Here is a 26375-nt window from a genome sequence, read left to right as displayed (position 1 = left end):
AGAACATTGGTTTTATTAATATTAGCAGAAAGTATATACGTTTATGTCCATACAAGAATGATAGACAGGGTTTATGACTGATTCAATTCAAATTAGATCTCACCACTGAATATCAATAGCTACTGTAAACAGTTCATTTTCATACACCTCAAAGACAATGTAAAAAATGTCTCGCAACCTGATTTGACCTGGAAGTTTGAATGTTGCACCTCATCTGTTTCACGCCAGATTTGTGTGTCACAGATGCTCTGCAGACCTGTGAAAATGGCAGATGGCAGAAATCTTTCCCCCAGTCCCAGCATGCTCTATTTTAGGTGGTGGAGCAAAGGAGCCAGCATGGCTCTTACTTAAAAGAAACCCAATTTCAGCAAGGCCATTTGAACTCAGTGCTGAATTGAGAGAAAGCCCATCATAGCAAGGACCTTCGCAAAGTGCGAGTGATGGTTTCCTGGAGAGTAAGTAAATACTCAAAAAGGGTGGATAAGGTATACAGAACTGTCAATTTGTCAGGCTATTAAAATGTCCAACCATTTAAAAGTTGTAAGTATCAGTCCCTGTCACTGAGAGTTGTAAAAGCTCAAATTGTGAAATTATTTAAATCCCTCGTACTTCAAAAATTTGCAAAAATTCTACCTTTACCAGTAAAAAGTAAAATAAATTGAGCTGTACTATTACTTAAATCCCTGGCGGTAGCTTTTATTGTTGACCTCACCTCAAAGACTATCATCATATCATTTTGATTTTGCTTTCTACAATCTACAATTATCCCAGTAGGTGGCTGAAAATCACCAACTTGAATGACAGTCAAAGAGATTATTAGTGGGTTAGTTGCCTGTTGTTAATGTGATTTTATGAGTACAAGTCTGCATTTTTTGGTGTGATTAAAATGAGAGCTTTTTAAAAATTTTGAATGGGATTTCATTAATCAGAATGCGTATTTAGAGAAGCTGTAATAGTATTTTTTACTGTATTTCAATCCAACATGGCTCCTGAGACCAGCCATGGTGGATTTTGGGTGAGTTGGCGTGAAAGTGTAAGGGTAGAGGTTTATGAGTGGCATGTTGGCAGGCATTGGTATCAAGTTAGCACTGAAGCTTTGTGGGGCCATGGGGGAGGCATGAGCCAGCATGGATAGAGCATAAAGGGAAGATACAGTGCAATAGTGCGTGAGGTGTGAAAGCTAGACAGCGCAATGTATAATAAAACAATTGGGATGACGTCGAACAAACGCAGGCCTTTTAACACCCCAGCACTCACCACAGCCAACTCCAATCTGCATCTGGAGGTGATGCCATCCTGCGATCACCTGCACTCCATCTGCCCTATTTCTCAAGAGTGTATATTGTGCCATTCAGAACAATCTTTATCCAAGGTCGGTATACCAAGCTGGGATGATTTCTGAACTGTGCTATTCATCTTATGAGGAAAAACCTGGCCTAGATTCTCAGTGAAATATAGAAAATAGTTCATTACATAAGGTAATGCCACATGGTTATGGACAGTATACTCTTTGTAGGAGAATTGCAACTTAAACATGACCCACATAATTATGACTTTGTGAAATAATGTAAAATGTTGAAAGTGAATCAGTAGCACCTTTTACAACTCACATGATTTCTCTTTACATTGGTTTCAATTGCTATCTTGGATTTATGGGTGATATTTTACAGCCACACAATAATGGATTTGTGCTTGAGAAAGGCGGGGTGAGGGGCGTTGCTGTAAAAGATTGTGGGCTTCCCACTTCCACACCCACCCACTACCCAATATATTTTCCTCCACATCATCAGTCAGCAGTGACTTCGAACTTTATCATTGCTGGTTCTTTGGTTCAAAATCCTCAAGGTCCCTTCCTAGCAGCGCTGTGGGTGACCCTACAGCCCAAAGCTGCAGCAATCCAAGAATCCAGTTCACCACTTCTTTCCACAGCGAAAATATCAGTTGGGAATAAATGCTGGACAAGCCATCAATACCTGCACCCCATAAACTAACAAGAAAATGCTACATATTCATACTTCCGAACTTGTCTTCTGCTGGATAAAGGAACACGTGCAGCATAGCTCTTTGGTTGAATTAAACAAACATGTGGGGGAAAATAGTTCTCTGATCTATTCGCTGTGACATCTCAAGCATTTAGAGTAAATTTGTTAACCGATAAGCACTTTTTTCTCACGCAGTATAATTTGTTGCCCATTTGGAAGTTGGCATTCTTCCATCTGTCTTGACGGATTAAAATGAAAAGCTTCAATATATATCTCATGTTTCAACAATATGCAAGTTCTGTACTACCAAGCAATTATTTAAACAAATCTAACTTAAGAAGTTGACTCAAAGCATGTTGCATAGTCTCACCTTTGAAGGTGGGTGTTGTATCTTATAACCAAATATACATAACTGAATAGAGATAGTAGGAACTGCAGATGCTGGAGAATCTGAGATAACAAGGTGTTGAGCTGGATGAACACAGCAGGCCAAGCAGTATCAGAGGAGCAGGAAAGCTGACATTTCAGGCCTAGAACTGAATATGTCATTTTCCAGATTTTATACCTGTTGAGAAGGGTTTTTAAGTCAGGTGCAGTTACTCTTGCATGAAAAATACAGCACTGATTTTTTTTGCTGCATCTGAGGTCTTTTTCTCTCAAGGGAGTAAAGCAAATAAATAAAATTAACAAAAACAATCCCTGGAGGAATTTATGCTGTATCAAGTATTCACACTCAATTAGTTGTCTCATCACTAGCTTGCAGCAAAACGACCAAAACAGTTAATTATCCAATCTGTAGCTAAAATATCCTTGTGTCTGTGCTGGTATCTTCTGGGTGCCCTGGTTTCCTCCCACATTCTAAAGTTATGCACCTTAGGTGGATTGGCCATGCTAAATTGTGCAGGCTAATGGATTAGTCATGGTAAATGCAGGGTTATGGGGATAAGGTGCAGAAGGCATTCATCGGAGGGTTGGTGCAGACTCAACAGGCCAACATGCCTCTACCTGCTCTTTAGCGATTCTAGGACTGTTTGTGAATTTTAATCCCCCTATGCTCTATTGTAAAAATAGAAAGTCACTGCAGATGTAGACATTGATTAGAAGTAAGTTTGAGATTGCTTGAAATTTGTTTTTTTTTAATGTAACATCAAATATAAAGTAAAACATAGGGCATTGGGGAATGTTTAGAGTATTGACACATCAATCTTCTGTGAAGCACCTCATCTAATTTTCTTTCATTGAAAGTGTTATTACCATTATGTACAATTTATAATAATAACTTGAATGAGGAAGGTGAATGTGCTATAGCCAAGTTTTCAGAAAACACAAGAACACTTGGGGAGACAAGTGTTGAGAATAATACAAAGAGGCTGCAGAAGGAGATAGGCAGATTAACTGAGTGGGAAAAAATCTTGGCAGATGGAACATAATTGGGAAAATGTGAGGTTATGCATTTTGACAGGACGAAGAGAGAAGATGAATATTATTTAAATTGAGGAAGAATAAAGCACAGGGCGTCATCATAAATGAATTATGAAAAACTAGCATACAAGTTCAGCAGCTAATAGGGAAGGCAAATTGAATGTTGGCCTTTATTTCAAAGGGAAATGAATATAAAAATAGGGACGCCTTTCTAAACTATACAATGTACCAGTTAGATCATTTTTGGAATATTATTCCTTTATCTAAGGATAGAAATATTGGTTTTGAAGGATGACCAGAGAAGGAATTTCACTGTGTTAATCCTGGATATGGAGCATCTGTCTTGTGAGGAAAGGCAGAGTAAGTTGGCCTGTATTCATTGGAGCTAAGGAGAATGAGAAGGAACCTTATTTAAACAAACAAGACTTTTCAGAAAATTATAGGATAGATGCAAAGAAGTTGCTTCCCCTTATGGAAGAGTCTAGGACCAGAGGAGTAAGGGGTAGCTCAGAATCAAGGGTTGTCCATTGAGGACAAAGATGCGAAATTTCTTCTCTCAAGATGTGGTGAACCTGTAGAATTCTTTATCACAGAGGACCAGAGAGCTCTGATTGTTAAGTATTTTCAAGGGTGAGGAGATAAATGTTTAATTATTAAAGGTATCAAGTGTCATGGGGAAAAGAAATGAAAGCAGAGCTGCGGATTGTCAGGTCAGCCACAATTTCATTGAATGGTGTTCCAGACCAGATGACTGAATGAACTAATCTGCTCCTAAGTTTTATAATCTAATGGTCTTGAACCCCTAACAAAGTTGAAAGTTACATTTAGTAGCTTTTTAACAATCTTGAGGTAATTTAAAGTTTAAAAAGGTTGAAAACTACGAACTAAGCTCCACCAATGTCAGCCAACACAAGCCATTCAGTTTTTTAGGGCCCGTGAGAAAACATCTAGTTCACTGTCTTGAAAAGATCCTTCAAAACCTCCTGCCAACATTTCAATGGGACATCTATGGCTTTCCTAGCTACCTTTCCTTCCAGTAATGAAACTTGACTGCACATAAGTTATGTCTCGGGAAATACTCTCATATTTTTAGACTTAGAAATTAAATATTTGTGGAACTTGCAAAAAAAATATTTTTTGGTTTTCTTTTAGATCTGTTATTTTCAACAACAGAGGAGTGTCTGGAGAGGAGTTGTTGGTAAGATTTTTTAAATAAATGCGCAAGTATTCTGGAATCTGATTACAATGGCACAGCATTTGAATGCATTGGCAAAAATCCAGAGAGATTTCCAAGAATTGACGAGAAAAGTAGATTATGAGGACAGATTAGAGAGGTTAGGACTGCTTTCCTTTGGAAGACAGTTAAGAGTCTAATTTAATGCGGTCTGAGTAAAATGCTTTTCACTCAATAAATGGCTCAGTGTAAAAGGTACTGCCTAGAAAAGTGGTGGATTCAGGTTCAATTGAGTCATTTAAGAGGAGCTTGGATAACAATTTAAATAGGAACAATGTGGAAGGAAATGGGAAAAAGGCAAAAGAATGCCACAAAGTCATGAGATAACAAAGTGTGGAGCTGGATGAACACAGCAGACCAAGCAGCATCTTAGGAGCACAAAAGCTGACTTTTCGGGCCTAGAGATGCTGATTAGAAATGCCGCCTGCAGACATGATGAACCAAATGTTCTCCTTCTGTGCCGTAACACCTCACTGATTCTAAGGCCAGATTCCCTACACGCCAGAGTAAATATCAGGAGTGAACCTGTCTTTTTGAATTGTTGCAGTTCATGTGCTGTGAGTAGACTCACAATGCCATTTGGGACGGAATTCTAGGATTGTGACCCAGCAACAGTGAAGGAACAATGACATATTACCAAGTCAGGATGGTGAGTGGCGTGGAGAGGCAGCTGCAGGTGGCGGTGTCCCAAGTATCTGCTGCTCTTGTCTTTTTGATAGTATTGGTTGTGGATGTGGAAGGTGATGTCTAAGGCGCCATGGTGAATTTCTGCAGTGCATCTTGTAGATGATACATGCTGCTGCTACTGAGCGTCATTGGTGGAGCAAGTCAATATTTGGATGTGATGCCAACCAAGTAGGCTTGGAAGGCCTTGAATACTGAATTTGAACCTTTCACTAATGTTTTTAATGAATGCTACATTTTTAATACTATAATTCAGGGATAGAGGAAGAACATTAATAAGTTTATGACCATTTTATGTGTGGGCCAAAGGGCCTATTTGATTTAGAGTAGATGAACAACCACCAATGATTCTTAATAAGAAGTGGTTCTAGTCTTAACAAGATGCAGTTTACTGCTTAATAGCAATCAGATATGCGTTGTCTGTCAATATTCAGTAACAACGTCAAATTAGCTGATGTAGGTAAACACATCAGCCCCCTTTGAGATCCAAAACTCCCTTTAACCAGCCTCAACTATATGGCATTATTAGATTGGGTGAAGCTTAATGAAGTCTCCAACAGTGACTTTTTCAGAACCATTATCTTGTAATAACATCTCTCCCCAAGCATTTTTTCCATAGTTAACATTTGTACATTCATGAATGCATAACTTTTACCATGATGCCATCTCCTTCAAAGTCTCTGACTTTGCAAATTCAGATAATTTGCAAGTTTTAAATCCTGGAAGATTGCTATAACTTTGACGTGAGGATTGCTGTCTTTGTTTCTGATCTTGGTGTGGTCTTTAAAAGTCTCTCTGCTGGAGAAATTTTTGTCACTTGGAAGTATCTTGTGGAGCACTTCATTCCTGCTAACCAACTGCTCAGTCCATTACTTAATCTAATGGACCATTGCTGTCCTGAATGCTTTTTGCAGATGAACATAAACTGCAACTGTCCAAGAACAATGCTCACCACCACCTTCTCAAGGACAATAAATGCTGGTCCAATCAGAGATGCCAGTGTCCCTTAAGAGTACAAAATTGAATCAGGTATTTTCCCCATCTAGGGAACCTTTAATCTCATGAAATCTTATCGTGTAAGTGACAGCCCTTCGGCCCTAGATTTCTGAACCCAATATTTATTTTCTTTTGACTGTGTCCTGAATAGATGTTACTCTGGCTTCTGTACAGTTTATCTATATTTTGTGCAAATGAATCCTTATTCTCAATCTGCTAACTGATCTGTATTGAATCACTGCAAACACTTTGCTTTAGCATGTTAATTATGTTGCAGATCTTCATTCGCCCTCTGCGGTTACCATTCTGGTGCAGCAGATATTTTCCCATCTTCAGTCATGATACTAGAAAATTGATGATTATTAAGTATTATCTCTGCCACTGGCATTGATTGTGGTGCTTTGGAAGATGAGAAATTACAATATTCATTTTAAAAACATAAGACAAAGCAGCAGAAGTATGTCATTCAGCTTTATCAAGTCTGCTTCACCCTTCAATACATTCATGGCTGATCTGACAAACCTCAATTCCAGTTTTCTGTATTTTCCCCATAATCGTTGATTCTCTTACTGATTAAAAATTTGACTGTCACAGCCTTGAATATACTTAATGGCCCAGCTTCAACAACACTATATCATAAAGAATTTCACAAATACACTCCTCTCTGAGAGAAGAAAGTTCTCCTCATCTCTGTTTTAAAGGGGTGACCCCTTACTCTGAGACTGTGCCATCTGGCCCTAGACTCTCTCAAAGAGAAATAACCATTCTACAGCTAACCTGTCAAGTCTGCTAAGAATCATGTATCTTTCAATAAGCTCATCTCTCATCCTTCTCAACTCCAACGAGTACAGGTCCAATCTACTCAATTTCTCCTCATAAGAGACAGTCCCTCCATACCTGAAACCAGCCTAATGAATGTTCTCTGGACTGGACAATGTGGGTTCAATTCCTGTACTGACTGAAGCGATCATGAAGGTCCTACCTTCTCAACCTCTCCCTCACCTGAGGCATAGTGACCCTCAAGTTAAACCACCACCATTCGTCTCTGTCTGATGAGTAAGTGGGACTATGCCAAATTTACCTCTTGCTCTGTTTATGTTGCAGAGCTGCCTGTAGTTTTCTTTTATTCAACCTGAACTATGTAGTTTTATCTCTGCAGGCTGTAACTTAAGGTTTCTCTGTCTAGTATTCATTCTAATAAGTAAATGACACTTGCCCCTGTGTCAAACTTAAAATTCAGGAGACCTTTGTTCACATGAACAGGTTCTGCTAATATCTTTGTATGAGTAGGAATTCGACATTTTGCTGGTCTGAAATTGTGCCTTCTTCAGTTGTAGACTCATAAGTCTCCTATATCTTCTGTTATACTGTGTCTGCTTTAGTTCTTGAGCAGTTCCTTTTATTACCTTAATTAATACTCAGTGCTGCAACCTTAGTGTAAAGTATGTCTTTGATCCCTGATTTTCTGACTGTAGCACTGTTACATGGTGTCTGCTCACAATGATAGCAATTCTCTTTATGAGCAGTAAGGACTCCTTTTATATGGCCTAACCTTTTCAGGCTGTTTCTTAATCCTATTATTTTAAAGATTTTCCCCCTGCTCAAAAGGGATGTTTATCTCTATGTTCACTTCCTAGAAAACTCTTTAATCAGGAATGATCCTACAGATTCACGTTTCCAAATTGAACCTATAATCACAGGTATAACTAACATTTCAGTTCTTGTTAGCCCTCACTGTTTCTATTGCACATCATACCAAATCTAAAGTAATATTTTTAGCTTGTAATGCCGTTTCTTTCTTTTTACTGGTCTTTCCAACAATTCCTGCTGACAACTTGTTGGTTTCATTACTTGCAGCTTCTGATTCTCTGTAGAGCTGTAACCTCACGTGATCAATGAGGAAAAGATTCTTTTTCATCATTGTTTAAGCAACAATGTCCACCTCTAATCACCAGGTGATATTTGTCATTGAAGGATGAGAACACCAATCCTCTTTCCTTAATTGGATCTAAGTCAATTTGGTTTGCAGTGGGAGAGAAACAACCACAAGCAAGTCTTAACAAGTGTACTATCTTAACAAAATGTACTTTATTACATGATAACAATTAGCTGCAAGTTACATTAACGAGTTAGATATTGCTGTTAAGACTGTTGGAAGACAAAGAGGACACACCTACCTCCTTTAACATCCAAAGATATTCCTATTTCCTCACCAAGGCTAAGAAAATTATGGATTAGATGGATTCTAAAGACACCTCCAACAAAAGCATTTCAGAACCATTATTTTATACACATAACTTCACTGAAACATCTAGCCGAATCTTGCGCTTGGTCAACTGAAGGATTATCTCATCGTACAGAAGATTATCTTAGGTTACCATTGACGAGAAACTGAACTGGACTAGCCATGTAAACACTGTAGCTGTAAGAGGAGCTCAAAGGCTAGGAATCTTGCAATGAATAACTCACCTCCTGATTCCTCAAAGCCCTGCCCACCATCGACAAGGCACAGTCAGGAGTGTGATGGAATAGTCACCACTTGCCTGATGAGGACAGTTCCAACAATACTCAAAGCTTGACACCATTCAGGACAAAGCTGCTCATTTGATTGGACACCACATTCACAAATGTTCAGTCTCACCATCACAGATGCACAGTAGCAGCAGTATGTACTATCTACAAGATACACTGCAGAAATTCACCAAGGCTCCCTAAGGAGCACCTTCTAAGCTCACAACCATGACCACGTAAAAGAATAAGAGCAGCAGATAAACAGGAACATCACAGCCTGCAAGTTCTGCTCCAAGCCACACATCATCCTGACTTTAGAATCACTTAGTCAAAATCCAGAAACTCCCTCCCTATCAGCTTTGTGAATGTACCTATGCCAAATAGACTGCAGCTGTTCAAGAAGGTGGTTCACTACCATGCTCTCAAGGGTAATGAAGAATCGGCAGTAAATGTTGGTCCGGCTAGTGACTCCTACAATACATGAATGAAATAATAAATGATCCAACTATGAGAAGACATCTGCTGAAGAAAAGAAGCTTACTTTTAGGAAACCAGTCAAATTGTGCAGAAACTCCAAGGTGGATAATCATCATCTGGAGAGCACTGATGGCTTTGTGCCATGCTGAGAGGTAGCTCAGTACTTCTAAGCAAAAGCCAACTGAAAAAAGGAAGGAAAATTTATAGGATGATCCCAGAGAGCTCAGGGCCAGAGTACTGGATATAAATCTAAAAGTCAGAAGAGGGATGTTTGCCGATGATTGCACAATATTACACAGCATTCGTGACTTCTCCAATATTGAAGAAGTCCATACCCAGAGATAGCAGGAACTGCAGATGCTAGAGTCAGAGGTAACACAGTATGGAGCTGGAGGAACACAGGCTCCTGACCCAAAACACCAACTTTCCTGCTCCTCTGATGTTGCCTGGCCTGCTGTGTTCTTCCAGCTCCATAATGTGTCAAGTCCATATCGAAGCTTGAGCTGAGAAATGGCAAATAACATTCATACCATAGAAATTCCAGGAAAAGGCTATCTCTGATAAGAGAGAATCGAACCACCACCCCTTGAAATTCAATGGTATTACCATCATTGAATCTCCCACTAAACCTAGAGGGTTACCCAAGTCAAAAGCAACACACCACCATCTACTCAAGAGCAACTAGGGATGAATAGCAGATGATGGCACAGTCAGCAAAGCCCATACATCCTGAATCAATTAAAAAATATGTAGAGAACACTACACTAAAGAAAATTAAACTTATCCAGAATGAGAAAAGCAATGCTTTAAAAAGAAGACATTGATCTACTTTGCACGCATTTTTGTGGAAAGAAAAGCAAGCCTATAAAGATGGTTGCTGGAGATACGTCAGGATGACGATCCATTTGCATAGATGTGTTTAAAAGTGAAATACATACAAGGAAAGCAGATGTACATCACAAACACTCTGTCGAGGGCTGACCTCTCACTGAAGAAAGTTTAGGCTTCGAACAGATTCAATGTAAAGCAGAAGTGACATATAGTGTACAAATAAATCAATCCTTCAGAGGCTCTGAATCTGTTCAGATGAAGCAAACCTCGCAATGAGATATAATTTTTCAATACAATAGGAAATAATGTTGCCAGGAAGTATTCCTAGCGTAATCTTCCTCATTCTGCATTCAGGTAAGTATTTTTAACACATCTAATCTTTTTGTTGGAAGCCTGCAAAATCTTTTTTCCTGTCTGCAGTGTCGACTTGATTTTCATGCCTACAGCCAGACTGGCTGTCTCAGGATAAACAAATATTGTGGATTATTAGGTTTCTTTATTGGAGATGAAAAGAACCTTGTGCCAGATGCAGGAATAGGTTTTGACTACATGTATTTTGCCTGCATCATTGATGCTGGCAGCAGTAATAAATGTTATTAAATGTTAAGAGGAGATGATTTAACCAGGCTTTCTTGAATAAATTTTAAAAATGTGTATTAATTACTAAATGCAAGAAGAAATACTAATGAAACACACATGCACATAGATTAGAAATAAGAATAAGTCCAAAAAGTTAAAACAAAAATAGGACTACTTGATCAGTCTCTGAATTGTTTGAAAAGAAAGGATAGTTAAATACTATGGCTGCTACAGTAGAGGTTTCTAGCAGCATTGGCAATGTAGTTGAGTTAGCAGTTTCATTATCCTTAGTTTTGCAGATTGGTTGAGATTCAGTAGTAGTTATGATTCCTTTTTTAACTGATTTCAAGCACTCAAAAGAGAAAACAACTTTATCTGTAACACAGGAATGACCGGAGTAGGCCTTCAACTACGAACCCAGGCTGGTACACACAACGGCATTTGTTCTCTCAATTCACCCAAGATCCTTACACAACACCTTCCAAATCCTTGTCCACTTGCATCTAGAAAGTCAAGAACAGCAAACACGTGGGAACACCACCACTTACAAGTTCTCCTCCAAGCCACTCACGGTCAGATCAAATACCTGCAAATCCTTCTCTAATAGCATTGTGGGTCCACCTACGACACATGTACTGCAGCAGTTCAAAAAGGCAGATCGCCACCACCTTCTCAAAGGCAACTAAGAGTAGGCAATTAAAGCTGGTCCAGCCAGAGACGTCCACGACCTATGTGAAAAAAAATTTAAAAGTAGGGCTGAAATTAGCTTTCTTTTAGACCATTCTTATGTATTCTTCAAAGGGATAAATACAAAATGCACCACATTACAGACATTTTTAATTTGTAATTCCCAAACGTGTACAGGTTGGACAATGAACTCTTGTGACTACAAAGTGAACAAGAGGCTAACAATCCTCTGCTCAACAGGAAGCGATCACTGCAGATTACGTCTCAAATTCAATGGTTCTGACCTGTGATCACCACAATATGGAAAGTTGTCCTGGCACAGGAGGACAATCCCAACAATTAATACCAGTATTTTTTTTCCACCACAGGATTTAGTTTTTAAATTTCTGTTCCATATTTCCAGCTTACAATTGAACAGTGCATTCCAAATTTACTTAATTCGAGCTGTTGCACCTGAGAATAATTTATTTTGCTTTCCGCAAAGGAGTAACCCATATTACTCACAGTACCACTCTATATGACTTCTCCTAGACTCCTCGAACATATTGCGCAGCGAACACAGAAGATTTGGAAACAGTCATCTCACATGTGCAGAATACATTTGCAGAAGCTCCGCTGATGGCTGCAGGCGTCTCCATGGGCGGGTGAGTTATCATCAAACTGGGAAAACAACAAGCAATAATATGAGGTAGAATTCGAAGTTTTAAGATTGTTTGAGGAACTCCGGGTGGATTTTAATGCAGGTTTTAAAAAGTCATACAGATTAGAACGGGAAGTAGCAAAAATAGAGAAGACAAACCATTAGAAACAATTAAACTGCTTACATTTTTTTGGCACCTCACGAGCTATCATAAAGTGTTGCAATGAATTACTTTAAACAGACAAAAGGCATCGGCCATTTTGTAAATATTTAAAGCCCACATAAGGCAATAAAATGAATACATTGTCCAGAATAATGGAAGAATGCCAGCCATTTAAATGCAGCCAGCAATAAAATCCATCTGCAAATATGTACAACTGGGACTCAAATTATTCTGTTCCTGGCTCATTAATTTCAGGTGAAACAAAGTGATGTTGCATATACATGCAATTTTATGTAACATTTTCACTTGTGCCATTGTCTCCTGGAAGTATCAGTAGGTTCTCATATCTATATCAAAGTGTGGGAGAAGCACAGGTACACAATCTGTTCTCAGTCCTCTAATAACACAATCCTGAATGGGCTGCTGAGACACACAGAAAATCAGTTGGTGATACCTTATTCTCTGAATTTCCCTCAATTAGCAGAAGAATATTCATGAAATGTTTTCAGGTGAGTCTGAGAAGTATTCTGGTGAAGACGTCATCTCTTACCAGTTCATAAGAAAGCACTAAGTACACTTGCAACCAGGATCACCTTAAACAAATCATTTCACTGCTCTTGACAAACTCATATGGGGAATCCATTGTATTATTTAAAGTTTAGGTCACACAATAGTAAATTGTTAATCCGAGTTAATAAGCATATCTTCATTTCATGCCTAAAACAGAATGCTCCTGTTGAACTACCTGGGTAAGACTGGCCAGCAGACCCCACTGAAAGCAGCGGTAGTCTTCTCCATTGGCTGGGATGTATTTGAGTGCACGACTTCCCTTGAAAAACCACTTAACTGGATATTGTTTAATTACTACTTAACCAATTGTCTGCAGTCTTCCGTCAACAGGTTGGTATCTGAGGATCAGGGAAAGCTTGGTACCACAATGAATGATAACAATGGTATTTCCAATATCATTTGGAGTGGGTTTTCCTTTTTTTTTGCTATTGTTATGTAATAAAATGCTAAAATAGAATAATACCATGGAGCATTGTTGGAATTAGACGCCAGCCTATTACTAATAGGGGATCATTTTGAGTGAATTACATAGTGGTTCTGTCACATGATATTTTTCTGGTCTCCAAGTAGAACAGTTATCAATGTTTTGTTTTATTAATGAAACCAAGAAAAACAATTTTATCATGGTGAGACGACATCCTTTCTGCTGGCCAGTTGTTCAGTGATTCTTTAGCAGCCAAAATGTATCATTTACAGTTGAAATATGAAAAAGTAATGTATCAGTATCAAATCCTGCTCTTTATGTTCAATGGGGGCTGTTCTTTTTTTTAAAAGTAGTAGAGGTCAACTTGTCACAATAATCAGAGATAATAGGAACTGCAGATGCTGGAAAATCCAAGATAACAAGGTTTAGAGCTGGATAAACACAACAGGCCATGCAGCATCTTCTCTGTGAGCTGTTTCTGAAGGTTCTAGGCCCGAAATGTCAGCTTTCCTGCTCCTAAGATGCTGCTAGACCTGCTGTGTTCATCCAGCTCTACACCTTGTCACAATAATGTTGCTTTTATACAACAGCATTGTTAGTAGTAATTTTATCTCACTTTATACTGAAACAAACCTAAATTTCACACAGAAATTTGCTCTTCTGCTTTTTCAGATGCATAAAGTTGACACTTCCCTGCGATCTCTTTCCGTTTTGGAAGTGCATTACTTTGATTTTACAATAAGTTCAATAATTATCAATGTACTTTATGTATTTCATTTCAGTCAAGCAATATCTATATTAATTTCTCCTGAGAAGTAGTTAATCCCTAGGTAGGGATTAGTGATGATGACATTTTTTAACAACACCTATTATTTTAAGATACAGAAATGCAGACATATAATTCACCATGTTTAAAGAATTTTTGTTAGACAGAATTTTAATAGAACATAGAGCAATAGAACAATACAGTGCAGAACAGGCCCTTCCGCCCTCAATGTTGCGCCGACCTGTGAACTAATCTAAGCCCATCCCCCTACACTATCCCATCATCATCCATATACTTATCCAAGGACTGGTTAAATGCCCCTAATGTGGCTGAGTTAACTACATTGGTAGGCAAGGCATTCCATGCCCTCTCTGAGTAAGGAACCTGCCTCTGACATCTGTCTTAAATCTATCACCCCTCAATTTGCAGCTATGACCCCTCGTACAAGCCGATGTCGTCACCCTAGGAAAAAGACTCTCACTGTCCACCCTATCTAATCCTCTGATCATCTTGTGTGTCTCTATTAATTGCCCTCTTAACCTTCTTCTCTCCAATGAGAACAGACCAAAATCCCTCAGCCTTTCCTCATAAAACCTTCGCTCCAGACCAGGCAACATCCTGGTAAATCTCCGCTGCACCTTTTCCAATGCTTCCACATCTTTCCTGTAATGTGGCAACCAGAACTGTACACGATATTCCAAGTGAGGCCACACTAGCGTTTTGTACAGTTGCAGCATGACATCAAGCCTCAATCCCTCTACCAGTAAAACCTAACACACCGTATGCCTTCTTAACAGCACTATCAACCTGGGTGGCAACTTTCAGGGATCAATCACATGGACACCAAGATCCCTCTGCACATCCACACTACCAAGAATCTTTCCATTGACCCAGTATTCTGCCTTCCTGTTATTCTTCCCAAAGTGAATCACCTCACATTTATCTGCACTGAACTCTATTTGCCGCCTTTCAGCACAATTTTGCAGTTTATCCAAGTCTCCCTGCAACCTGCAACATTCTTCCACACTGTCCACCATTCCACCAACTTTATTGTCATCTGCAAACTTACTAACCCATCCACCTATGCCTGCGTCCAAGTCATTTATAAAAATGACAAACAGCAGTGGTCCCAAAACAGATCCTGTGGCACACCACTAATGACCTGACTCCAGGCTGAATATTTTCCATCAACCACCACTCGTTGCCTTCTTACAGAAAGCCAGTTTCTAATCCAAACTGCTAAATCTCCCTCAATCCCATGCCTCCGCATTTTCTCCAATAGCCTACCATGTGGAACGTTATCAAAAGCTTTACTGAAGTTCATGTACACTACATCAACTGCCCTACCCTCATCCACATGCTTGGTCACTTTCTCAAAAAACTCAATGAGGTTTGTGAGACATGACTTGCCCTTGACGAATCATGTTGACTATCTCCAATCAGATTGTTGCTTGTTAGATGATTATAAATCCTATCTCTTATAATCCCTTCCAAAACTTTTCCTACAACAGACGTAAGGCTCACTAGCCTATAATTACCTGGGTCATCTCTACTGCCCTTCTTGAACAAGGACACAACATTTACAATTCTCCAGTCCTCTGGTACTAAACCTGAGGACAATGATGACTCAAAGATCAAGGCCAAAGGCTCCGCTAATTCCTCCTTTAGCATCCCAGAGAATCCTCAGAAAAATCCCATCTGGCGTAGGGGATTTATCTACATTCACACCTTCAGAATTGATAACACCACCTGCTCACTAACCTCAATTCTTTCAAGTCTAATAGCCTGTATCTCAGTCCTCTCCTCTACAATATTCTCCTTTTGCTGAGTGAAAACAGATGAGAAATATTCGTTTAGCACCTCTCTGATCTCCACAGGGTCCACACACAACATCCTCCCTCTGTCTTTGACTGGCCCTATTACTACCCTAGTCATCCTTTTATTCCTCACATACCTATAGAAAGCTTTAGGGTTCTCCTTTATTCTACCTGCTAATGACTGCTCATGTCCCCTCCTTGCTCTTCTTCACTTTCTCTTTAAATCCTTCCTGGCTAATCTGTAACTCTCCATCACCTCATTTGAACCATCTTGCCTCAACGTCACATAAGCCTTCCTCTTCCGCTCAACAAGAGATACAATTTCTTTAGTAAACCACGGTTCCCTTACCTTATCACTTCCTCCCTGCCTGACAGGGACATACCTATCAAGGACACGCAATATCTGTTCCTTAAACCAGCTTCACATTTCGTTTGTCCCCATCCCCTGCATTTTGCTACCTCATTCTATGCCTCCTAAGTCTTGCCTAATCGCATTATAATTGCCCTTACCCCATTTATAACTCTTGCCCTGTGGCATGTTCCTATCCCTTTCCATTGCTAAACTAAACGTAACTGAATTATGGTCATTCTCTCCAAAGTGCTCACCTACCACTAAGTCAAACACCTGGCCTGGTTCATTACTAAGTACCAGATCCAGTGTGGCCTCCCCTCTTGTTGGCCCTTTGACACACTGTGTCAGGAAACCCTCCTGCACACATTGGACAAAAATTGATCCATCCAACATACTAGAGCTATAGCATTTCCAGTCAATGTTGGGGAAGTTCCCATAATGACCACCCTGTTCCTTTCACTCCTGCCCAGAATCATTTTGCCAATCCTCTCCTCCACACCTCTGGAACTTTGCAAAGGCCTATAAAAAATACTCCCAGCAGTGTGACCTCTACTGTCCTGTTTCTGACCTCAGCCCATGCCACGTCAGTGGACGAGTCCTCGTCAAAAGTTCTTTCAGCCACCGTTATATTGTCCTTGACTAACAATGTGTGTGTCTGTGTGTTATGAAACAGAGGTTGATTCCCTCCTGATAACAAAAACCAAAACACCAAGAGAAGCTTACTTCACCTCGTAATCTGTTAAAGGAAGTGTGAAAAGTGGCATAATCTGCCTCTCACCTCCCAATCCATTATAAAGGGGAGGTCAAATGAAACGAACTCCTGACAGTTACTCTATAATCAACAAGTAACAATTTATTTATCTAACTGTAACGGTTAACAAATTAAACAGAACTACTAATAAATTGAACAATTCCAACCTTAACTATTATCTATTCCTGAATAAAACAAAATTCTAATGTTATGCTATTCCAATAAATATATGTCCCATTTATATAAACCAATGTAATAAAAAATAAAATAAAACTTATTTTCTTGAAATTAAAGCCAGGATATATCTTCCAGATGGCTCAATGCCATCTCCACTGATGGGCACTCAGGAATGCCCTTGTCTGTCAAATTCTTGTATCAGGAATATTAGCTAAGGGTGCTGTTGCACCTGTGGTTTAGATGATGGTTTTCTGAGAGCTTAGAGAATTCTGTGAGAGCCAGTGATTCTTTCTTTTATAGCTGAGAACTGTTCTCTTGGCTGATGGCAATTGATCCTCACCACCATTTTCAAATAACCTCATCTTTTATACCCTTAATAACATATTATCTTCTTACAATGGGGTTGGTCCTAGGTTGTCAAAACACTCAGATTTAAATTTAATTAAGTTTTGGTATCTAGGGCCTGGTTTAAATTAATTGGCTAAATCCAAAAACCTGTTGGCTTGGTAAAAATGCTGATTTACCTGCTAACAGTATAGTCTTTTGATACAATGTTTCAAGTTCAAGAACTCTCTGTGTATCTGCTGCTGCCTGCAGACGTTTTTTAAATCTCCAAGCTTAATAAAAACACATCACCTTTTAAGCGACTGCACACTCTTCCCCTGCACCCCCATCATTTTACAAACATCAACAACTCTACCCAACTTCACAGTGTGTTTGGTGTATGCAGATAGGGGTGAAGTGTTAAAAAGAAGAAAATAAAACTATAGTGTGTCAGAAACCCAACATGAGCCTGCCAATTTAATTGGTGTGACATTCTGGAAACCCCCATGGGATAAACAGTTTGGTAATTATCTTACTCCAAGTGGCAGTTGATTACAGTTTTATTCACTAGACCAGAGTTTCCTGGAGTTGATTGAAACTTGCAAATGATACTAAAGTGAGAGCACAGCAGGGATTCTTGAGATTGTGAAATTGTCAGGCTCGAAGTGTTTTACATACTGAATTATTACAGCCATGTGATTGCCTAAATGAAAGGCTTTTGCTGAACAGATTTGTTTTGAGAAATTGCTTTCACATTTTTAGTGCTGATTTCTGATACTTTAGTCTGTGTTGACTTTGATCTGTATTTTTTGCTGTTTAATTTCTCATAAGAATGGGGGGAATTATCCTAGTATTAAACTCCAGGCAACCAGTTGGTAAAGTAGGAGACAAGAAGTTCATCGTCATTTAATTTTAGATATCATGCCTCATTGGGATAGTGTGCTGGAAATCAAGCCCAGTTATTCCATGAATCCATAAAAGTTAAAAATTGTGTCAAATGTCACAAAACTCCTCAATTTTCTGTCTTTTTTACACCCAGGTTAAGGGCCAGGTAAATACAGAGCCAGTCAAGAACTCCAAGATATGTAGTCTTCATATTTCAGAGGTGTTTCACAGTCTCATATAACCTGCTGCTTTCTACAAAGTGCTGGTTGCACTTATTGAACTTAATATCTGTACTTCTAGTTTCCGTATTTAGTGGGAATTACTATTTATTCCAAACAAACAGATTCTTACAGGTAAACAACAATGAACTGTTAATATATAACTCCACTTGTTAAAATGCTAACCTCCTTCTAAAACTTCATCTACATACATCCAGACAGGCCAAAACACATTGCTGTCATGGGTTAAGGGAAAAATCAGGAAAGCAGTTCAATGGCACCCCCACCCGCAGCATTCACTGAGATGATCCTTTTGCTTGTCAAGGCTTGCTGTTTGTTGATCTTTCTTCTCCAAGGAATTTTCACTTTCTTGCAGGAATGATTGGTTCACAAATTTAAAAGTCTCTTATTTACTGGTTAAAAGCTAGTGCTTACAGCAACTGGTTCAGGAAAACAAATTGGTTTTCTTCAGATTTTAGATATTTGGTGATATTTTCAGGTTTTGGGTAATTTAGAGTGAGACTTCTGTAGAAGGTCTCAAAGCTTCTGTTTTGCTGTTCACACACTCATGCTGCTCAGCTATCCAGGAACCAGTCATCTAGTTATTGGAAGGTAGAAAGCGGTTGTCATTGACAACTGGTCACCAGTTTACAGACCAATGAGCTGCTTATTGCTGGATGAATCTCTAATTATGCATACCTCCTGCTGTCAGTTCATCAGCAACTAACCGTCCCTCACTGTTTGAGTAACTAACAGTGTCAATAGCATTTACAATAAGCATAGGTAATTTGCTTTGAAAATGGGCAGCAGTCCTTTTTCTGTTCTAAATAATTCTTTTCCCATTTCAACCCATGATAAAACATATAGAAAAATTTAAAAGTACGTTCTTGCATCAATTTATTCACAAGGTGAAATGACATAAATTTATTCATAATGTTAAATAGTACGAATGTCAAACATTTAACTCTCGTAAAAATAATTGACAATAGGTCTTTCCTAATAAAATACACTTTTAATCAACCTGCTTGAGCATATTATGAAACATCTCTATATCAAGTGGTACTTAAGTCAAAAACTTCCAACTCAGAGGTAGTTACACTAATAATCTGCCACAAGACCCCTGTATAAATGATCCCCTCTGTGCTACGCAGCACAGAAGTCTTAGTTTGGAGAAGTCTCAGGAATAGGACTTGAGGTCACAACCTTCTGGCTCGGATGCAATACTACTAGTGGTAGCGCACGTACATTTTAGGACAACGTGAGGAAAGCTGGAGAGATTGAATTATACTTGGATATTTTTCTGGGCAGGAAAATGTGATTTCTTGGAATTTCACTCAATATTATGACAGCTCTGACCACCAGCTAATTATTGAAATCAGAAATTAAATGTGTGCAATAGGTCATGTGTGGATTTTCTGGCAATCAAATAACTTTGAAGTGTGAAGGGAGATTGTTTTGCAGGAGATATGAAATTGGGTTTATGATGGTAATTATTGAAGGAAAAAAGAAGCGGGCTTTGGGCAGCTGGGACCCTATGCCAATGGTTGACAAGCAACTGTCTCTGGTCTTAGAGTTCTTTTCATCCTCCGTCAAGTAATTTTCATCTATTTTCCACCGCAATTAAATCACCTGTGTTTCTAGTTGATCAAATTATGTTCAGTGCTCGGCTATACGTTCTCAATTATTTTAAATACAGAAGTTTTCTTATACACAACTGAGCATTTTTTTCCATTAGCAGCTCAGCCCTGATTTTTTTAAAATTTATTCACCACCAATAGTTAATCATTCGTGTTATGCAGTTGAGTGATTTTTGTGCAAATCCCTGCTATATGTGCTCAAGCAATTTTCTAATTAACTTATTCAGAGATGCTGTTAGACACCTCTAGAGTGGTGGGACTTGAACTTGGGTATCCTGGTTCAGAGGTAGGGACACTAGCACTGCACCACAAGAGGTCCAATATACATGCTCAATAACTGTGCCAGTCTCCTTCACCTACATATATACTTAAATTTATACAATTGGGCCTCTGATGAGGAACAAAATACACATCACGGGCAATTTGTTGGTGGATAGAAGATGTTCCGTTGTATCTGACAGCACTTCCGGATGCAGGAAGAAAATATAAAGTAAGCATCATGAACAGCAGTAAGAACAACATCCATAGGAACAACAGTGACATTCACAGCAGTAGCCACCTGCAACTCCACAGACAGAGCCACAAACTGAAGAAGGTTGATATCCTCAAATGCAGACAATACCGGTTCAGCTTTCTGGCCATAATTGGACAGCGGTGCCTCAGGCAGTTCAGACTTTCTCTGATCTGAAGAAACATTTGCCTGGAAATGTTACACTTCCCACAAATGTTGTCTCTCTTGCTGATTATCTCCAGCACATTTTATTTTTAATTCAGAATTAGCCATTTCAGCATTTCTTAACAGACCCTTGCTGACATCAACTTCTTCGAACAAGACCACCTTCTCCACGGGTCAGGTAGGAATGCATTGCCAGTGGTCATCCAAGTCTCTGCAGTCCTCAGTTTCTTCATCTGTGGCTCCTTCCAGACATCTTCTGGTGGCATTTCTAGAGTGTCACAATCTGCTGTGCACATGTTCATTTCCCAGGGACCAGTGCTCTATTATATATGGCCACCTCTTTTCTTACTTTGCTACTGATGAGGTAAAATTGGTGGGTGGGGGATGGTGTGATGGCCTAGTGGTATTATTGCTGGACTTTTAATCCAGAGACCCTGGTAATGTTCTGGGCACTGGGATTCGAATTCTGCCATGGCAGGTGGTAAAATTTGAATTCAAGAATTATCTGGAAATAGAAGTCTAATACTGACCATGAAACCATTACTGATTGTCAGGAAAAGTCCATCTGGGTCACTAATGTCCTTTAGGAAAGAAAATCTACCATCCTCATCTCATCTGGCCTACATGTGATTCCAGTGATGTGGTTGACTCTTAAATGCCCTCTGGACAATTAGAAACGGGCAATAAATATTGACTGATGCTCTCATTTCATGATTGACTGAAAAAAAATTCTGCATGAGCTGGATTCCCACAGATCCAGAAAATTATGGATTGGACCGAATTAGTTGTAATCAATGCACCCTCTGATCAACCAGCAACTGAAAAGGGTCACATTCCATCAATTCTCATCTGTTAGGTAACTGGTAGAATATAGTCATGTATGACTGAATATGAAATCTTGGAATTTGCTATGAGACCTTCTTCTTATACCAGTCACACTTCCAACATGTTATTGGACAGAATCAACAGATGGTTCCTTGGACACAAAGGCAAACCTATGAAGACATGACTTATGAGACTTCTAGGGACCATACAACTGAGAAAGAAAAGAGGTATATCCAGAAAAGCATGAACATCAGATGCCTGTGAGGATATAATCACACAGGCATGAAATCAGCTAGGCCAAGGCTTTGAATTCCTATCGTACACGAATACTAAACCCACTGCCCCACTAAATACACTCCGCAACCAGCATAAATCATTCCCACAGTCAACAACCCTTCCAACTCATAGACAATCATTGGCATCTTTTTCTCTGGCCTAACTATTTTTCTTAAGGCTAATGGCCATAACAGCTGAAAGCCAATAATGGAGATGGGAAGTGGCGATTTAAAATAAAATGTATGACAAAAAACACTCAATGCAAAGTTATTCTGCTCCTTTTCCAGGTGGTGCTACTTCTGCTGAATTGGAATTAAGTTGCATATGTTATTGTTCTGATAGTTAAGAACTAGCAGATACATTTGGGTGCTTTGAAGCACACAGAATCCTGTCAAAGATACCGTATTTGTACCTCTGCAGAGGAACATTCTAATATTAGATCAGGAGACAGCATTTGGGGGTCTGCCTGAGTTGGGGTGGCGAGAACGAGGCAAAGGGTGAGGAGTGTCAGTACCTTAGGTAGAGTACTCACCTCCCTATGTCCTTCTCACAGCCCATGAATCTGCTAACAAAGAGCTGGATAGCATTTCAATACACTTCAGTGAGGCCATAAACTGTTATGATGAAGGTTCCCTCCATCCTATTTAAATAGAAAACTGAAGATTCATAATGTTGGTGAGGGCTAGAATGTACTCAGTCTGAGACTACACCTATCATGAAGTTTGAAATCAATGGAAAGATATTCCTGAGTGAGACAATTTCTGGAGTAAAAACGTATTTGTGCTTTCGTAGACAGCCAAGAGCCTCATACATCTATCAAAACTTTCAAATATCCAGTTGTCTTGAAATGAATGAATGAAAATAGTGACGAGTTTAAACAGTAGCTCTGGATGTCTCATTGGGTTAGCTATCCAATCCATATTGCACAATGCAGAACGGCACTTTATTCAGTGAATAATCTACTCTAATGCATCTGAAGACTTTTCCACTTTGAGTGCTGTTCTTTCACTTGAAAGTATGCCAGCTTGCAGATATAATATGACAACCAAATCATTTAATGATCATTCATCTTTCCAACAACATCATTGTTATCAATCACTTTAGTAAATAAGGAGAAAATTCAGGCAAAAGGATTTGACAGTAAAGGAGACAATGCTATTTACGTCAGCTTTTATGCTCAAAGCTAGTGATTCGAGATTGTTGAGGTTATAGAAAAGGAAGAACTTGAAACAATTGACATCACGAGGGAAAAAAGTACGAAAGAAATCTGTTAGGATTAAAGGCAGACAGGGCCCCTTGGTCTGGTGGCCTACAACGTAGGGTCTTAAAGAAATTGGCAGCAGAGATAGTGATGCATTGGGTATAATACTCCAAAACTCCCTGATGCTTCAAAGGAAAGAATATAAATGTAATACCCTTATTCAAAAAGGAACAGGGGCTTAGGCAAGAAGTGATAGATCAGTTGGTTTAGCATATATTTTTGTGAAATTGCTGTCATCTGTTATTAAGGAAATCACACATTTAGAAAGTCAAAACATAGGCCATCAGAGTCAGCATGCTTTTCGGAAGGATAGACCATGTTTGACTAATTTGTGAGAGTTCTTCAAGGGTGTAACAAGCAATATGGATAATGGGAATTTGGTAGATGTAGTGTTTCTGGTCTTCCAGAAGGTATTTGAAAAGATGGTGCATAAAAGATTAACATACAAAATAAGATCACATGGAGCGAGGAGTATTGGATAGAGGATTGGCTGACTAACAGAAAGCAGGGAGCTGAAATGAATGTGTTTTTCTGGTTGGCAAGACCTAACAACTGGGTGCCACGTGGTTCAGTCCTCAGGTCCCAAATTTTCACAATCTATGTCAGTGACGTGGATGCATGGATAGAATATAATTTACCTAAATTTTCAGATTATACTAAAATAGGTGGGACAGCAAGTTCCAATAAAGAAATAAAAGTATTTATAAATGGATAGGATAGGTGAACAGGCCAAAATTTGACAGATGGACCTTAACATGGATAAGAGGATAACATGGGGTGGCACGGTGGCTCAGTGGTTAGCACTGCAGCCTCACAGAACCAGGAACCAGGGTTCAATTCTAGCCTTGGGACTGTCTGTGCAGAGTTTGCACATTCTCCCCATGTCTGCATGGGTTTCCTCCATCTGCTCCAGTTTCCTCCCACAGTCCAAAGATGTGCAGGCTAGGTGGATCAGCCATGCCAAATTGCCCATCGTGTTCAGGGGTGTGTGGGTTATTGGGGGATGGGTCTCAGTGGGACGCTTCCAGGGGCGGTGTGGACTTGTTGGGCCGAAGGGCCTGTTTCCACATGGTAGGGAATCTAATCTTAAAAAAAAGAGTAAGGCTATTCATTTTGGTCACTAAAATAAAGAGGCAACTTATTATTAATTGGAGAGAAACTTCAAATGCTTCAATGTACGGGGATCTGGGTGTCCTCATGCATGAATCACAGAAACCCTGTACGCAGGTTTAGCAGGCAATAAGACCATAAGACCATAAGACATAGGAGTGGAAGTAAGGCCATTCAGCCCATCAAGTCCACTCCGCCATTTAAATCATGGCTGATGGGCATTTCAACTCCACTTCCCTGCACTCTCCCCATAGCCCTTGATTCCTTCTGAGATCAAGACTTTGTCGATCTCTGACTTGAAGGCATCCAACATCCTGGCCTCCACTACACTCCGTGGCAATGAATTCCACAAGTCCACCACTCTCTGGCTGAAGAAATGCCATCTCATTTCAGTTTTAAAATTGCCCCCTCTAATTTTTAGGCTGTGCCCACGGGTCCTAATCTCCCCACCTAACGGAAACAACTTCCTAGCGTCCACCCCTTCTAAGCCATCCAATAAGGATGGCAAGTGGAATTTTAGCATTATTGATGAAGGAATAGAGTATAAAAGCAGGAAATTATTGTTGCAGTTGAACAAGGCATTAGTGAGAGTGCTGTTTTGATCCCCTTTCTTGGAGAAAGATATAATTGCATTGCACACAGCTCAGAGATGGCTCACTCAAATAATTCCTGAGATAAGGAGTTTGTCTTATGAGGAAAGATTGAGAAGATTAGGCTTATGTTCAGTCGAGTTAGAAGAATGAGAAGAGTTCTAAATGAAGTATATAAGATTCTAATGTTCATTAACAAAGTTGACAAAGACAGAATGTTCCTCATGTGACATAATCTAGAATGAGAAGTCATAGTTTTAGGTCAAGGGGTGGCAGACTTAAAACAAGTAAGAATTACTTTTTTCAAAGAGTTGTAAATATGTGGAATTCACTACCCAGAATCCAGTGTATGCTGGGACACTGAATAAATTTAAAGAGATGAACAGGTTTTTAATTATGTTAATTGTTAACATGTTGAAGGACAATAAGGAGTGGGCAGGAAAGTGAAGCTGAGGCTGAGATGAGATCAGCCATGATTGTATTAAATGGTGGAGCAGGCTTGAATTCCCAATCCTGCTCTTAGTTCTAATGCTGTTACGTTCTTATACCTCCACTCTGCAAATGAGAATTACGAAGGTTTCCAAAAAGCAGCTGCCAGTGATAATTGCAGAAAAATGTACGGAAAGTAACAAGGAAGCCATTTACCTTCAGACATACATTCCTGAAATGTACACTTCCAGAATAGTGCTGGTAAATGGTAAATCACTAGCTTGATCCCTGGTACAAGGTGGTTATCCTAAAATTTAAGACTGAATAAATTATTCTATTCTTTTTGAAGTTTAAATGAATGAGAGATGACCTAATTGAAACATAGAAGATTCTGATAGAACATGACAGGGCATGTTTCGTACAGATTGGTTCCCTTGCCTGAGAATCTAGAACATATTTACAACTGAAAGAGACAGAATTTTGTTCTCTCGGGAAATCATGTGATACGACAATCAAATGGGAAAGCAGAATTGTAGCGAAACATTACATCATTATTCTTGATTGGCAGCATAGGCTCAATTTGCGATATGATCTACTCCTGCTTCCATTTCTCATATTCATACGTTCTCATGAGTGATTAGTATCTGGAATGCACTGCCTGTGATTGTAGCAGAGGCAGATTTAATCATGACTTGCAAAAGGGAACAGGAAAATTATCCAAAGAAATAACAAATTGCAGGACTACGAGGAAAAGACAGAAGTGTGGGACCAGTTGAGTTGCACTTGAAGAGTATCAGTCTGGACATAGTGGGCTGAATGGCCTCATTCAGTGCTGCAACTAATCTGTAAATGTATATTCTCTAATGTGCTTAGGATAATGAAATAACATTCAGATTTTAATGCAGATGGTGCTCATATATTCTCTGTATTGGAAAGAATGTTTACTGAAAGCATAACACCTCAACAAACAGCTGACTCTGAATTGAAAGCCTTTAATTAAGCAAATTCCCCTATGGTCGCTGCAGGGAGTTCCTGTGCAAAACGTTTACATTTTATTTTGCCTGTATCTGGTTCCAAAGCA

At 39.3% G+C, this 26375-nt stretch overlaps 1 protein-coding gene across 2 annotated transcripts in view; it reads left to right on the top strand.

The window, feature by feature from the left end:
* The window catches only part of abhd3 (abhydrolase domain containing 3, phospholipase), a 105871-nt gene that overhangs the window by 41828 nt on the left and 37668 nt on the right, over positions 1-26375 (top strand). Inside the window, exons 4-6 of one of the 2 annotated variants that reach the window (XM_048528496.2) lie at positions 4557-4602; positions 11935-12047; positions 12933-13106. In XM_048528496.2, coding sequence (XP_048384453.1) covers positions 4557-4602; positions 11935-12047; positions 12933-13106 — 333 coding nt within the window. The remainder of the gene's footprint in view (positions 1-4556; positions 4603-11934; positions 12048-12932; positions 13107-26375) is intronic. The other variant, XM_048528497.2, reaches the window with a different exon arrangement.

This window comes from Stegostoma tigrinum, chromosome 5, assembly GCF_030684315.1.
Source record: "Stegostoma tigrinum isolate sSteTig4 chromosome 5, sSteTig4.hap1, whole genome shotgun sequence".
Classification (NCBI taxonomy): domain Eukaryota; kingdom Metazoa; phylum Chordata; class Chondrichthyes; order Orectolobiformes; family Stegostomatidae; genus Stegostoma; species Stegostoma tigrinum.
Note: the sequence above shows the minus strand (reverse complement) of the source record. Positions and strands in the feature narration are given on the sequence as shown.